The sequence below is a fragment of the Microcaecilia unicolor genome, chromosome 3 (genome assembly GCF_901765095.1).
Source record: "Microcaecilia unicolor chromosome 3, aMicUni1.1, whole genome shotgun sequence".
Classification (NCBI taxonomy): Eukaryota; Metazoa; Chordata; class Amphibia; order Gymnophiona; family Siphonopidae; genus Microcaecilia; species Microcaecilia unicolor.
In genome coordinates this window covers 254,587,768-254,604,718 of record NC_044033.1, presented here as the reverse complement: position 1 = coordinate 254,604,718, position 16,951 = coordinate 254,587,768, and the positions used below count along the sequence as shown (strand labels likewise).

Below are 16,951 nucleotides of genomic sequence, written 5' to 3'. Positions count from 1 at the left end.
CAGGCGGTGATCGGGGGATCGCAGGAGCACTAGATGTAGTGATACTCTGTATCACTGCCTGACACGTAAGCAATAGGCCACGTTCCAACTGGACAAACGTCTCCATGGCGACGGCCGCCCATTGAGACGTTTCCACTGGCCCTCTGTGACGTGCCAGAGAGGGTTTCCACCAGCACTGCCTCCTGTGGGCGGGGCTGGCGAGTTCCGGGTCTCCGGCTCTCCTAAGATCGCGAATAACCCCTTAAACCGAACTGCGCAGGCGCCAAGCAAGCTCCTGCGACGTCACAAGTGGGACACGGTTTTGCTTCGTGTAGTGTGTCGTGATCTGCACCGGGCCACCGACTTACGCTTCAGCCTGTCCCCGATCATCGATGCTCCTCCGCCTGCTCCTCGCTGCTCTCCTCGGGCTGGGCCTGGCGGTGCCTATTGAGCGACCCCAGAGCAAGAAAGTGGAGGAGTCGCCGCCCGAGGCTCCGGTAAGTGCTGGGCTCTGTGGTTATCAGTCTAAGTTCACCTCCAATTACTGAACAAACTCTCCATATTTCATACTGTAGTTCTTTTCATTGTTCCCTGATTTGACTCAACTAGAGAATGGTACGGGGGTGGGATGGGGACAGGGCCCACAGGGGCGGGGACAGGAGACAAACTTTGTCCCCGTGTCATTTTCTACTTTGAAACCTGTTAATGAACTGGACTGTTTTTTTATGTTTAAGTGATGCCTACAAAGATTTTTAGGAAAAACAAGCAAACATACTGGCCACAACTAGCAAAATTTGCATGGGAGATCCTGTACATCCTGCTACCAGCACATCTTCTAAGAAGACAACTTCTATTCCAGGAAGGACTGTGGAAGACAGGAGAGCTAGATTGAATCCTGAGATTGTTGATGATTTCTTATTTATCCACAGATTTAAAAAACGTAACAGTGCTTTATAGGGCATATTTTTCCCCTCTAGGGCATATAGAACGGGTTGTATTTTATACCCCTGGACATTTTAACAGTGTGAATTGGGATTCCTTGATGTAGCAGAAATCACCTATTGTTGGGGTTGGAAGGGTAGAGAGTGGTGGTGAGAAGGAGGGTTATTATAGCTGCTCATTGTTATGATTCTTCTCTATTTCTAATGTATACAACAGTTGCACAGCATATTGGTCCTTTTTATATTTTAATAAAAAGATGTAAATATAAAATCATAAGTGTTCAAAGCTTCTGCAGATGAGGACAGCCCACGGGGGCAGGGACAGAACCTGTGGAGATGGAGACAGGGCCAGCGGGGATGGAGACAGGGCCTGCGGGGACGGAGACAGAACCCATGGGGACAAGCGGGGACAAACTGTTGTCATCCTGTTGTTCCCTGGTGGACTCTCACGTATTCTCTCTGTTCATCTGAATTATTGCCTTAAGTTTGGGGATTAAGACCAGATGTTTAGTTAGGTACTTCAGCAAAATCTGACTCTCCCAAGGATAACATAAGAGTAGTGTTGCAAAATAACTCTCCTCTCGTGTGTCTGGGCAAAAAACTCTTTATTTGGGAGTCAATCCCCTTCTTATATACTCTATGAATATTCATGGATATTACATGTATTATCATTACTATTGGTTACATTTTGCTTACACAACCATGATCATGCATTGCTTACAAGAACAACCCTACATGAACAGCTCGTGAACCTGCTCAGGAATGTACAAACATCACCTGCTATTCTGCTACTTTCTCAGGAAAGAACAAAAACATCACATGCTAGATTCTCAGGAATATACAAAACATCATCTGCTGCCTGTATCCAAATACATTCTATCTACATCTCCACCTTTTTTTTTTTTTTTTTTTTTTTTTTTTTAATGAAATCTCCGTGGTGTGCCAGCTGGAGATGGAGGTGGAGATGTTTGTAATAGCTTATAAACATATTGAGCAGAGTGACGTGTTGGAGCGAATGGACGAGGAAAACATAAAGAAAAAAGGTTAGGAATGCATTGTATACAACAGCAAAAAATAGTGAAAACAAAAATACCAATGACTAAATACTGGATAATAGGGCGGAGCCAGGTCCAAGGGATCCATTGCCACAATTGATCCCATACATCAGAGAGTAGGTTATTATGAATAGTAATATGAGTAGTTAAATTCCGTAGGAAAGCTAATTGTTTGTCAATGGCCTTTGAATTGTCAGATAAATTAAAACAGCACATGTCCTGAAACTCTTCGCAACCATGATGGTTAAGTAATAAAAGATAATCAATGGCTGCTCGATTTTGTAAAACTCCATGACGTAATTGCTGTTGCTCAGCATTAAGTAAACTAATAGCAGTGGAGGTTGCATTGATTGATTTAATTGCCCAACAGGCTAATTCACGAATATTTTTGCATTTGCCGCTGCCAATGCAGGGACACCTATTAATGAAAATGCAAGTGCCAGATATTCAGTTTGACTCAGAAATTTAACATTATCATTGCAATTGGCAGCAAGGGTCATACGCTTGGATCGCATATGTGAGGAGTTAGAAAATAAAATATGTTTACTGGGAAGTACCATAGTGAGTCGACTTAGACAGCATGTAGTACCATCAGATATATTAGCTGGAATATAATTAAAGGTATACATTCCACATGACCAAAACCAGCCAGGGGGTAAATGAGTAAATTTATAAATATATGAAACATTTTCGTAGGAGCTACAATTTAACAAAGTTGGTCCAAAATTAACACAATTTGATCGGGTACAATTAACCATACGAGCACATGTCATATTGATACTAGCTATTTGATTGGTTCTCACATGCATTGCCAAAGTAGGCGGCAACAGGGTTTGTGTTCCCCAATTATGGTATTCATAAGAAGCATTTCGATAGGATGAATTAACAGGAAGCTGTGAATAAAACCAAGTATCATTTTGCATATCTTTAGGATCATGACATACTGGAATCAGGCAAGTTGCCAAAACTTCTCCAACTGCCTTTTGATGAGAAAGACAGAAATCAGTTTGGTTCAGTGAAATTGCAAACGCTTCCCAAATATTTTTTGTGGGAAGTAATTGTGACTGTCCACAAGGTATGTACAAACAACAACACAGTAGAAGCAATGTAATGGAATTAGCATTAAGCGCTGCAATAATAGCCACTACGAAGTTATCATCAGTCTTTTCAATATGAGCTTTTTCTAAGTCTCTGTAGCTTGTTGACTCAAGGCTTTAATTTGTCCCCAAGTAACAGGAGCATTAGGTTGACGAGTCACTGACCGTTTGCGTGTTTGCATCTGCGGTCCTTGAAGGGTGAGTGTGAAATTGGGAATTGGGTTGTGAAGACCTTGATGCCACGACATGAGGTTTCACCCACTTTGCTGGAATCCACACCGGGCCAGAATCTGTTTGAACAGCAGCGTAACCACGACCCCAGGTAAGGAGAGGCACAGGGGAACTCCACTGATCAGAAGGTAGTTGTCGGTATATGACCAAAGGACGAGATAAAGGTGGGGCAGGAGTACGAAAATGTTGTTCAAATCTGGAAGAAAAAGTTTTTGTAGCAGGATTATTGATGAGATTGAGATGATTCAGTGTGTAAAGGATTTGTGCTAAGCATTCATCAATGCTTACTCTATGACGGAGAATACCGTCTTTTTTTGTAGTCAGATTACTTAAAGCAGTTTTCAGTGTGCGATTAGCACGTTCAACAATAGCTTGACCAGTGGAGTTATAGGGGATACCAAAAGGTGCTCAATATGCCAGAGGGTCAGGAACTCCTGTAAGGAGGTGGAAGTATAAGCAGGGGCATTGTCTGTCTTGAGAGTTTTAGGAACACCCATGACCGCAAAAGCTTGGAGAAGATGAGAGCGGACATGAGATGTAGTTTCCCCTTTTTGTGCAGTGACCCACAAAAATCCAGAATGAGTATCAACAACCACATGAAGCTTAGACCATTGACCAAAAGGGGGAAAGTGAGTAACGTCCATTTGCCAGAGGCTATTAACTTCCAGACCACGAGGATTAACTCCAGGAAAAAGGTAGTAGGAGCTGAAAAGGAACATTGTGGACAATTTTTGATAATAGCTCTAGCTTCTTCTAAAGAAATTTGAAACTGGCGAGCTAGGCTAGGTGCATTTTGATGATGAAGTTCATGACTGCAGTGTGCTGTGGAGAAAAATGAAGATGGCGATCCGCTCGAGCATTCCCTTCAGACAGACCACCAGGAAAAGGTTGATGACTGCGGATATGACCTATAAAGAGAGAAGAAAGGCGATTCTCCAAGTAACCTTGGAGGGTTAACAGTAAAGCATAAAAAGAGGCATCCATTTTGAATGATACATAACTGTCGGGCATGCGACGGACAAGATTAGCACAATATTGACTGTCAACAATAAGATTCAGTGGTTGATCTGAAAATAAAGAAAGAGCCAGGATGATGGCAGCAAGCTCTAAACGTTGAGCAGAGGTTTGTGGAGAGGTAAATTTGACGTGCCATTTGTTCAGATTGTACCAAGTAACCACCCCACGAGTGGGACTACCATCTGTAAAGACGGTGAGAGCAGTAGGGAGTGGACGTAAAGAAATGGGATCATGAAGAGTGATTGGCAAAATGGATGTGCCCTGTATGCGAGGGTCTTTAGGATAGTGGCAATCTATAATACCAACATAAGTGGCTAAAATAAATTGCAAGTCGTCGGAGAACTGAATCATTTTTTCCCACTGCCACAAAGAATGAGGAATGATGAGTTTAAGAATGTCGAAACCAGTCATGAATGTTGCTCGCTCTCGAGCTTTAGTAATCAGCAAGGCTAGTTGCTGGGGCCATTGTGTAATAGTAGAATGGAGAGTATTCTGTAAATAGACCCATTCTATCAATTTCGGAGGAGTTGTATCTTGATATAAGACACCAAACGGTTGTCGGTGGGTGGGGTCTTTGAGAACGCAAAAACAAAAAAGGGCAAATGCATCTCGTCTATCTGTCCATTTTGTTTGTAAGATTTGATCCAATTGTGACAGAATTGTTTGTTGCGATGCAGTGAGTGTAATTAATTCAGCAGGTGTTTTATGACCTTTTAATGCGAGAAACAGGGGTTGTAAAAATTCTGTAGGAAGTTTCAAGTAGGGACGTAACCAATTGAGATTTCCTAAAATCTCTTGTAATTGATGTAATGTCGTGGGAGACTGTAAATTGAGATGAGGAGCGACAGGTTGGGCTGCAGCTTTAGTCATACGGAAACCTAGATATAAATAGGGTTCCTTTTCTTGAACCTTCTCTGAGGCAATTGTTAATCCTGAGGAGGCCAAGATAGAAATTAAAGTAGATTTCCAAGAAGGGGGAAGAGTTATCCCTGCAATTAGTATATCATCCATATAATGATATACCAAAAGTTGAGGGAAATAGGCACGAAATGGTTGCAAGGCTTGATGAACATAGTATTGACAAATAGTGGGTGAATTTAACATTCCCTGGGGCAAAACTTTCCAACAATACCTAGTAGTAGGGTGTGCATTATTGTAAACAGGTACAGTAAAAGCAAAGTATTTATAATCTTTTTCCTGGAGAGGAATTGAAAAAAAACAATCCTTCAGATCTATAATAGCTAATTGATAATCATAAGGAATCAAATTAGGATTTGGAATACCACATTGTAACGGGCCCATTGGTTCTAAAATCGCATTAATAGCTCGTAGGTCATGTAAAAATCTCCATTTTCCGGATTTTTTCTTGATCACAAATACCGGAGTATTATATGGAGAATTGGTAGGCTCAATGTGATTTAATTGTAATTGTTCTTCCACCAATTGATGTAAAATCAACAGTTTTTCTCTGGTAATCGGCCACTGCTCTACCCAAACAGGTTTGTCAGTTTTCCATTCCAAAGGAAGAGAAAAAGACATATTTATGAACTGTTAATCAGGTAGGATCAATGATGCATCTAATTGTTCCAAAAGGTCACGACCCCATAAATTAAAGGGTACTTGTAAAATACAGGGCTTAATATGTCCTAGAACCTTGGTATCGTTAGGATATGTAATAGATAACCATTGAGAACTTTGGGAGGCTGACTGAGTTCCCCCTATTCCTGTCACATGTGAAGTATCTTCAATGGGCCATTCCACAGGCCATTGTTTATAAGCTATGACAGAAACATCCGCCCCGGTATCTAATATACCAACAAAGGGCTTTTGTTGCAATAAAAATTGAGCAGTGGGTCGTGCATTAGAAACCGGTTTTAAAACTGCACTTACCTGTCGCGTAGATCCAAAGCCCCCTGTACGAGAGACAGTAGAAGGAATAGGTGCTGTAAAATATGGTAAAATAATTAATTGTGCCCACGAGTCCCCGGGAGAAATTGTTAAAGGTGATGAGGACCATACTTGAATTTTAACAATGCCTGTGTAATCAGCATCAATAACTCCAGGGATAACATGAATACCTGCCTTCGATGCAGAGGAGCGAGGTAATACTAAACCTACAGTAGCCGCTGGAATGGGTCCTTTAAAGGTAGTATTATATACCAAAACTTCATGAGGTAAGATGGCAGTTTTACATTCCGCTGCAATAAGGTCAATTCCTGCACTACCTTGTGTAGCAGTAGTACTATGAGCAAAAGACCCTTGCACTCCCTTTGGACCGAGGTTAGGAGTTAACCCGGAGCAAAGTTTTTTGGGGGTGGCGGTGTGGAATTAATTGGATTAGAGCGACATTGATTGGCCCAATGATATCCTTTTTGACATCGAGGACATTTTCGAGAAGGTCGAGAAGGTCCTTTTGCAAAGTTGGCACCCCCTCCTGGGGCTCTACACTGAGCTCGAAAATGTCCTGGTTTCTTACAATTAAAACACGTCCCCTGTGGCTTATTACCTTTTTGTATAGCTCCTGCTAACAAATTCATAGAATAACCATGAGTCCCCACATCTGCACATGCGCTCAATAAATCTGCTAAAGTAATTCCTGGGCGATGAGCTACAGTCTGCAATGCCTTTTTGCAATCTGAATTTGCATTTTCTTGGGCTAATTTAATCAATAACTCTGTTTGCGCATCAAGATTATCAATTGCCTAGTTACAGCTTCCTGCAATCGATTAACAAATTGAAGGTAAGATTCGGTTGCACCCTGTTTAATTGATGCAAAAGATTTTGTTGGTTTATTCCCTTCTGGTGTTCTTTTAAATGCTCGCAAGATACAAGTGCCTATGGCTTGAAAACAGGTATCGTTTTGTTGAATTTGCATATCAAGGGTTGAAAATGGTCCCGATCCATAAATTTGATCAGGCACCAAATTAGTCCCAGTGATAAGTTGTGCTGCTTGCTTATATTCATTATCCCACACTACATATTGCGCAGGAGTTAACAGCATACGGAAAAGGTCTTTCCAATCTTTTGGAGTCATTAAGTAACCGTTACTAATCCCTTCTATCATGCCTTGAACAAATGAACTTTTTAAACCTGATTCTACGATAGCTCTACGTAATTCTCTCAAAACTTGATAAGGTAGAGCAGTCCATTCTGCATGATGTGTTTCGTTCCCTGCCTCTATTGTTGTAGTTCTAGTAACTGGGTATAAATTAGGATTAGGTTCCGAATTATCCCATAGATCATCGTTCCAAATGAATTCACCATTTTTTCGTGCTTGCTGTATACCTAATTGAATTAAACTAGGTCGTTCTACGCTCTTTGGTGTTTTGGTAATAATAACGCTATCATTAGCGTTGTTGTTTTGGATATTTTCAATTGGTTTATTAGGGGTAGTAGTAGTAAAGTCAGGAGTTTTGTTTTGCTCTTCCCTTCCCATATCGGTGGCCAGCCGACAAGAAGGAGGAGAAGGTGTAGGTCCAAGAGTCGCGGGAGGTAAAAGAGACCAGGTCTTGCCTGGCAATTTGTTGGATATATTTTCGTTAGTAATGCCTGTCAATCCAGAAGAGAGAATTACTATAGTAGAATATATCTCTCTCCAAGTCAATAATATAGGAGTCGAAACTCTAGGCTCTAAACGAAACTGCTGCCCTATCTTTTCCCATGTTTGAGGATCGAATGATCCCTTCTCTGGATACCAGGGACATTGACAAACTATTTCCTCAATTAAACGCTCTATATCTTTAAGAGTTATTGGATTTCGGGAGGAACCATATCTTTGCGTTATAGTATATAGCTCCTGTGCATGTTGTTTATGTGATGATGTTAAATTTCCCCCCATACTTACAGTGTTCCGTAGAAGGAATGGCGCGCTGACTGTTCCAGTCGTAGTAAGTACGTCACGTTTTCACCGATCACGTCGGGGATCACCAGATGTTGCAAAATAACTCTCCTCTCGTGTGTCTGGGCAAAAAACTCTTTATTTGGGAGTCAATCCCCTTCTTATATACTCTATGAATATTCATGGATATTACATGTATTATCATTACTATTGGTTACATTTTGCTTACACAACCATGATCATGCATTGCTTACAAGAACAACCCTACATGAACAGCTCGTGAACCTGCTCAGGAATGTACAAACATCACCTGCTATTCTGCTACTTTCTCAGGAAAGAACAAAAACATCACATGCTAGATTCTCAGGAATATACAAAACATCATCTGCTGCCTGTATCCAAATACATTCTATCTACAGAGTAGCCATACTGGGTCAGACCAATGGTCCATCTAGCCCAGTATCCTGTTTTCCAAACAGTGGCCAAGTACCTGGCAGAAACCCAAATCGTGACAACATTCCAGAACCAAAAAGAGTAACAAGATTCTGGAATCATAATGAATAACAAGATTCCATGAAGAATCTCAAGAGTAGCAAGATTCTGGAATCCCCAAGAATAGCAAGATTCTATGAAGAATCTCAGAGTAGCAACATTCCAGAACCAAAAAGAGTAACAAGATTCCGGAATAATAACGAATAGCAAGATTCCACGAAGAATCTCAGAGTAACAAGATTCCGTGAAGACTCTCAAAGAGTAGCAGCATTCCAGAACCTAAAAGAGTAACAAGATTCCGGAATAATAATGAATAGCAAGATTCCACAAAGAATCTCAGAGTAACAAGATTCCATAAAGAGTGGCAGCATTCCAGAACCAAATAGAGTAACAAGATTCCGGAATAATAACGAATAGCAAGATTTCATGAAGACTCTCAAAGAGAGTAGCAACGTTCCAGAACCAAAAAGAGTAACAAAATTTCGGAATCAAAACAAATAGCAAGATTCCATGAAGAATCTCAAAGAGAAGCAAGATTCTGGAAGGCAACATTCCATACTACAAATCCCAGGGCAAGCAGTTGCTTCCTATGTCTGTCTCAATAGCAGACTATGGACTTCCAGGAACTTGTCCAAACCTTTTTTAAATCCAGATACGCTAACTGCTGTTACCACCTTCTCTGGCAAAGAGTTCCAGTGCTTGGCCATGAGATAACTGTGGTGGGTTAGGGATGCAGCTGTTGTCCTACGTGTCTGTACTGCACTTCCCCACATCTTTTGCATTGATCCTGAGGTTCTGCGCAGTTCCCCTACCCACCTGGATCAGCCCAAGAGCTTGTGGGGTTGTGAAAGAGGTTGAATGTGCATTAAAGTGGGACTGAGGAGTTATACATCAGCTGAAACCAGATGTAAATCCTGGTGCACAGATTGGGCGTGCATCCCCTGAATTCTATAACATTGTATGCAGATCCTTACAGAAACACTTAAGCAGTATTTTGTAAATGGGTGTATAACCGTGTTAAGTAATGCCACACTGGGAAAAGACCAAGGGTCCATCGAGCCCAGCATCCTGTCCATGACAGCAGCCAATCCAGGCCAAGGGCACCTGGCAAGCTTCCCAAACTTACAAACATTCTATACATGTTATTCTTGGAATTATGGATTTTTCCCAAGTCCATTTAGTAGCGGTTTATGGACTTGTCCTTTAGGAAACCGTCTAACCCCTTTTTAAACTCTGCCAACCTAACCGCCTTCACCACGTTCTCCGGCAACGATTTCCAGAGTTTAATTACGCGTTGGGTGAAGAAACATTTTCTCCGATTTGTTTTAAATTTACTACACTGTAGTTTCATCGCATGCCCCCTAGTCCTAGTATTTTTGGAAAGCGTGAACAGACGCTTCACATCCACCTGTTCCACTCCACTCATTATTTTATATACCTCTATCATGTCTACCCTCAGCCGTCTCTTCTCCAAGCTGAAAAGCCCTAGCCTCCTTAGTCTTTCTTCATAGGGAAGTCGTCCCATCCCCACTATCATTTTAGTCGCTCTTCGCTGCACCTTTTCCAATTCCATTATATCTTTCTTGAGATGCGGCGACCAGAATTGAACACAATACTCAAGGTGCGGTCGCACCACGGCGATATAACGGCATTATAACATCCTCACACCTGTTTTCCATACCTTTCCTAATAATACCCAACATTCTATTTGCTTTCCGAGCCGCAGCAGCACACTGAGCAGAAGGTTTCAGTGTATTATCGGCGACGACACCCAGATCCCTTTCTTGGTCTGTAACTCCTAACTTGGAACCTTGCATGACATAGCTATAATTCGGGTTATTTTTTCCCATATGCATCACCTTGCACTTGCTCACATTAAACGTCATCTGCCATTTAGCCGCCCAGTCTCCCAGTCTCGTAAGGTCCTTCTGTAATTTTTCAGAATCCTGTCGCGAGTTAACGACTTTGAATAACTTTGTGTCATCAGCAAATTTAATTACCTCGCTAGTTATTCCCATCTCTAAATCATTTATAAATATATTAAAAAGCAGCGGTCCTAGCACAGACCCCTGAGGAACCCCACTAACTACCCTTCTCCATTGTGAATACTGCCCATTTAACCCCACTCTCTGTTTCCTATCCTTCAACCAGTTTTTAATCCACAATAGGACTTTTCCTCCTATCCCATGACCCCCAGATTCACATTTCTGCCCCGTTTTGGCGCCTTGCATCCATTACAATGGTTTTCCATGTCAAAATTCAGCATGGAAATAGCACCTAATGTGCAAGCCAATTCAAATTTTTGCAAATGAGCCACATAATTGCTGCATAATTCTGTACCTCTTGCTGCTGTATCTACTGCTCGGGAAAGTGGGAGCAGTGCCTGTATTAGAAGCTTTCTGTACAGTCTGGCAGTCATTCATTCTTAGAGATTACCTGATGAGCACAGAGGACTTTTCTTCTTATATTCAGTTGATTGAGACCTTTGTGAAGGCAGACTGTGATTCCAAGGCTGGATGAGAAGTGTGGGGGGTTGCGAGTTCAGTGCTTTTGGATCACTTTTTTATATTAGTTTCAGTCTTCTCTAGTACTTTGTCAATCTTCCTTGGTGGTGTCGCATGCTGGATTGTCGCACCTTCCTCTGCTGTTTATAGGCACCTTGCCATTCTGTTCTTTTGTTAATGTGAATGCAGGTATACTGCAAAGTGACTTTATCATACAAAGCTGTGGCTGTTCTCATAGTTTTTGACTTGTTATCAGGTTAGATTTCATTTCTTGGTGTTGGGCATCACTGTTGGCAGGATGGGAGGACATGGGGTTCTTCTGACCCATTACCCCTCTTACTCTCAGGACACAGGGCTGTACTATGATCGATACCTTCGGGAGGTGATTGATGCGCTGGAGACAGATGGCCATTTCCGGGAGAAACTGCAGGCGGCCAACGCTGAGGATATCAAGGTGAGTGGCTCTAGAACCAAAGCGTCATGTGCGATTAGTCACTCCCGTGATACAAGAATAACAGTGCTTGCAATCAATCTCATAAGTGTCTTTATTTTACCGTCCCGGGAGTGTGGGATTACGAAGCTGCAGCTTGGCGCTGTGGACACATTTTAAAAGGCTAGCATGTGGCAGTCAGTGCTAATTCACCCCCGGGCCTACCTGACACCCTGGTGTCTAGTGGAGCGGGGTCAAGTATGCCTTGGGAAGGGGGGACCATTGAGCGGGGGGTGGAGGCAGCCCTGACTGCGATGGCCTCTTAAAAGGTTAGGTTGGGAGTTGAGGTGTTGGGGTACTTTGGGATGGGGGGGTAGTAAAAAATAAAAGTTGTAAACATGGGGGAGAGGCTATACAAGCCTCCCTTCCTTTCTCAAGGGGGGGGGGGGTCATATTCTTACATTTGCTACACTTCATCAGACTACAAGGATGCTTTTTGTATTTGCTCTGCTACAAGTAGCCTACTCATAAGTGCAGTGCACTTTGATCCTGGGGAACTGAGTTCAATTCCCACTGCAGCTCCTTGTGACTCTGGGTAAGTGACTTAACCCTCCATTGCCCCTGGTACAAAATAAGTCCCATTTCCCATTATTTGTATCATCTACTTGTGAGTAGTTCTGTGTGTTTTACCTTCTTCCGCTTCTTTGGCTTCAGAGTTGTATCCTTGTCATTTTGAGTTGATTTTCTAATAAAATATAAAAGGTGGCCGGGAGCATCGGGTCACAGCTTTGTAGCCTGATGCTCCCAGAATGGAAGGCAACCCTGTATTTTTCCAGGAACAATTCGGTTGCCACAGTGTTAAATTTGCATACGTCGCATCTCATTAATATGTAACCCACGGCATCTTGATAACTTTCCCCTGCGATTTGGCTGTATCACGTACTTCACCAGGTTAGGACATTGATCTGCCTTTGTTCTCTGTTCATCCTCCCCCTGGGACTTAGAGTGGGAAGCTGAGTAAGGAGCTGGACTTCGTCAGCCACCATGTACGTACCAAACTGGATGAACTGAAGAGACAGGAGGTGTCCCGCTTGCGCATGCTTATTAAGGCCAAAATGGACGCTACCATGGAAGACAGTAAGTGTCGTGACATCTGGGATAGGGCTGTCCATACAGGTGCCATCTGAGGGGTCACACGGAACATCTTCCAAGTGCCCCTGGCACATTGGCATGGAGGGGAGGGGAAAGGTGCTGCTGGGGGTTATTCATCTCTTGCTCTTCTCCTCCAGATGTGCAAATGGACCACCTGGCGTTACTGAAGCAGTTTGAACACCTGAATTCTCAGAACCAGCACACGTTCGAGGCTCAGGATCTGGAGATGCTTATTCAGGCAGTAAGGAGTGAAGGGTGGGGTGGTGATCCTCACGGCTTTCCCTGGTTACTCTTCAGACAAAAAGGCCCCTTGACATGGGAAACATTTATTAGATGGGTCTTGTAAAGGAGAAAGCTTATGAAGGAGAGATCAGTGGAACGATCTGACTTGGGTGCTGCAGTCCCTGAGGTGGTGACTGGAAAGGACTTAGTCCCTGGGCCTGATGGTTACTCCTCTGTTCTTTATCCACAGGCCACCAAAGACCTGGAAAACTATGATGCAGCACGTCACGAGGAGTTCAAGCGTTACGAGATGATGAAAGAGCATGAGCGGCGAGAGTACCTGAAGTCCCTGGATGAAGAGAAGCGGCAGGCTGAGGAAGCACGCTACGAGGAGATGAAGAAGAAGCACAAGGAGCACCCCAAAGTCAACGTGCCGGTGAGGAGCAAACCCTCTACCCTTTTTCCAACAGAAATGGCTCCCCAAAATCAATGGTTACAATTTATTGCTGTCTCTTCCCCTACTAAAAAGAGCCTTCCCGGCCTGCACACCTTCAAATTATATGTAATTTCTGTTTCTTCTCCTCCCTTCCACCACCGCTGTCCAGGGAAGTCGAGATCAACTGAAAGAGGTGTGGGAGGAGACAGATGGTTTAGACCCTAGCGATTTCAACCCCAAAACCTTCTTCAAACTGCATGGTAAGGATGTCGGAAAGTGGGGGTGGGAGGGGAGGCTGGACCATGGAGAAGAGGGTGGTGAGGAGCTTGGACCTAAGAGAGGGGACTGTCGGCAAACAATGGTGAAACAGGATCCCTTTCAGTGAGGGGGGGGGGGGGGAATGGCTAAACTGCCTAGGATCAGCTTTCCCAAGATTGGTGCTCACATTGGGGGCTGTCGAGGTTTGGGACTCGGGGGCTAATTGGTCTTGGAACCCTCTGGAAGTATTTGGGAATGGAAGGGCACCGGCTGAGGTCCTGGGAGCCTGGGAGTGGAGGGACACCAGCCCAGGGGCTGGAGCAGGCAGGAGGAGGGATCCTCACTCTGTCCCTCCCTCTCTGTTTCAGACACCAACAGTGATGGAGTGCTGGATGAGCAGGAATTGGAGGCTCTTTTTACCAAGGAGGTACGTGCAGGATGCTAGAGAAAAGGTGAATGCTTTCTAGAGGAGAGAGGTAAGAAAGGAGAGACAGTGGGCTGGGAAGATTTCTGTCCGGGTGATTGACACCTGCTCTCTCTCTGGACAGCTAGAAAAGGTTTATGACCCTAAGAATGAAGAGGACGACATGGTTGAGATGGAAGAGGAGAGACTTCGGATGCGAGAGCACGTCATGAAAAATGTGAGCAGCAACATGGGGTGGGGGGGGGGAGGAATGTTGACACCCACTGCCTTCACAGTCGGTCATAATGTTGGTGGCTGTGGGCTCTGGAACCCACCAGCTGGGATTGGAACCTGCAATGCCAGAGCTTGGGGCTGCTCGAGGCTGGTTGCTTATGTAGCCATCACCTCGGGGCTGCCTAGGATCGGCTTTCCCAAGATTGGGACTCGGGGGCTGCTTGGTCTCGGAACCCTCTGGAAGTATCTGTCATTAAACTTGCCTTTTCCAGGTGGACACAAATCATGACCGACTGGTGACCCTGGAGGAGTTTCTGAAATCCACGGAGCGGAAGGAGTTTGGCGAGACCGCAGGCTGGGAGGTGAGAACTTGGGGGGAAGGGGGCTGTGGAGCAGAGAGTGTCTCTGTTTGTCTACTGGTACTGTACATAGGTATTGCCACACTGGGTCAGACCAAAGGTCCATCAAGCCCAGCATCCTGTTTCCCACAGTGGCCAATCCAGGTTACAAGTACCTGGCAAGATCCCAAAACAGTATAATACATTTTATGCTGCTTATCCCAGAAATAAGCAGTGGATTTTCCCCAAGTCCATTTAATAATGGTCTATGGACTTTTCCTTTAGGAAGTCGTCCAAACCTTTTTTAAACCCTGCTAAGCTAACCGCCTTTTACCACATTCTTTGGCAACAAATTCCAGAGTTTAATTACACGTTGAGTGAAGAAAAATTTTCTCCGATTCGTATTAAATTTACTACTTTGTAGCTTCATCGCATGCCCCCTAGTCCTAGTATTTTTGGAAAGAGTAAACCAAAGATTCACATCTACCCGTTCCACTCCACTCATTATTTTATAGACCTGTAGAACTGTGTAGTAGTGATGGAGGTGAGGAGAATGGGGTAGGGTGGATAAGGGCTATGTCTGGCCATGGACCGGGGGGGTTCCACAGCGCACTTTCACTCTCTGGCTGCGTTTGCAGACGGTAGATGAGACCCAGCTGTACACGGAAGAGGAGCTGCGTGTGTTTGAGGAGGAGCTGACTGCACGGGAGGCGGAGCTCGCTCAGCGAGCAGAGAAACTACAGCGAGACCATGCAGACCTACAGCAGAAGCAGCTGGAGCTGGACGCACAGAAGAAAGAGTTACAGCAGGTAGGTGGGGGGCCTCTTCAGTCTTGCACAGAGCATGCTGTCGCCTTGGAGGGAGGAGGGAGGATGACAGTCATCCGCACCCCATTTTGTGATTTGGTTAGGCTGGACAAAGGGGGTATTGAGACTCTCCATCCACACTCACTGCTCTCCCTCCTCTTTCAGGCTGTGCTTCAGATGGAACAGAGGAAATTGCAGAAGGAGGCTCCTCCGTCGGGTCCCAAGGGTGAGCTGAAATTCCAGGCTCAGGCCCCTCATGGGAGTTCTGAAGGTAAAACCCCAGTAATACCTCCCTGTTTCTTTGTGCTTGCATTTTCTGTCCATTTACACTTTTTGGTAATGCCCAAAGCCTGATAGTTGGGGGAGGTGTCGTGGAAAGAGGGAACACAGCCTGGCTGTGGAAGACATTGTCACTCTGCAGTGTTCACACAGCTGGAATTGTTGAGAATCAGAGGGCAGATTCCACATGGCTCTGTAACTGTACTTTGTCCATTTCCCCAGACACAGTGGTTCAACCCGAGTCCGAAGTCCAGGAACCAGCCCCAGCAGGAGAGGAGGGTCAGAAACTGAAGGAGACAAATGAAATCCAACCCGTGCCACAACACGTCCCTGAGCAGTAACCTAATGTCCCTCGGAGAGAATAAAATGGTGGGAGAGAGGGTGGGGAGCAGCGCAACTTTGCCACCCTGCCCACCCCCTCCCCCATCCAGGGGCTCTAATCTGGCTTTGACTTGTAATATTGGTCGATTACAGAGAGATGTTTTCACTGGGGAAGAGAGTTTAATGCCTGTTCTTCCACTATGGGAGGAAGGGCTTAAGTTGGAGTATCTTCATGCATTCGTCTTTAGAAAAAGTCTGCCCACTGAAGAAGCAGGTACAGGTGCTTGTGTGTGTGTGTGGGGGGGGGGGGGGGGGGGTCTGGCCAGTCCTGGCCCCACTGCCGACAGGGAGCAAGCTTCATCGTGTCTAAATATAAACCAGAAATCTCTTGTGGGGGATTGGGCACGATGGTCCACCCTGTCTCCCAACACCTCGATCTGCTCCTCCCCTAGGAGTGACCGAGAGAAGTGGTGTGCTTGGCCTGGCAGTGGGCTCGGACCGTTTCTGAAAATAAGCCAGCCACCTGGGGGAATGAAATGAGATGGGTATGTGATAGGCAGAAAGGGGGCAGAGCTGCCTCCTAAACCCCCTCCGCTATCTGTACCACCATTGCCTGAATGGCCAGCATCTTGGTCTGTATTTGCTGATAAATTCTAAATAAAATTCCTTGTGTCCTAGATAACTGGGTGTTTGCATGTATTATACCTGTGCTGAGCAGGCTGAGTTGGAGGACTGAGGGAGGCACTGACCTGTCCGAATTAAGGACTTGCCCTGTGGATGAGTGAGGAGCAACAGGGGAGACCAGTGGAAATGGAGGGTTGATGACATACTGGTATGAACGATAGTGCTACTTATTCCAAGTGACCTTGTGGCTCTCAGAGAGGGCCAGTCAAAAGCCGAGGCAGAGAAGCTATCATC

The 16,951-nt window shown here is 44.7% G+C and overlaps 1 protein-coding gene across 2 annotated transcripts; it reads left to right on the top strand.

The window, feature by feature from the left end:
* Positions 1 to 257: 257 nt before the first annotated feature.
* On the top strand, positions 258 to 16,715 carry NUCB1 (nucleobindin 1). Of its 2 annotated transcripts, none has more exons than XM_030197910.1 (12): positions 258 to 476; positions 11,501 to 11,608; positions 12,589 to 12,721; positions 12,874 to 12,977; positions 13,209 to 13,394; positions 13,564 to 13,654; positions 14,021 to 14,079; positions 14,201 to 14,293; positions 14,562 to 14,651; positions 15,266 to 15,436; positions 15,599 to 15,704; positions 15,941 to 16,715. In XM_030197910.1, exons 1-12 carry the CDS (start codon positions 372 to 374, stop codon positions 16,051 to 16,053), a joined length of 1,359 nt encoding a protein of 452 aa, XP_030053770.1. In that variant the 5' UTR covers positions 258 to 371; the 3' UTR covers positions 16,054 to 16,715. The 2 variants fall into 2 exon arrangements, with proteins under 2 accessions (XP_030053770.1, XP_030053769.1); XM_030197909.1 differs by having other exon boundaries at positions 259 to 476; positions 15,935 to 16,715.
* Positions 16,716 to 16,951: the final 236 nt, after the last annotated feature.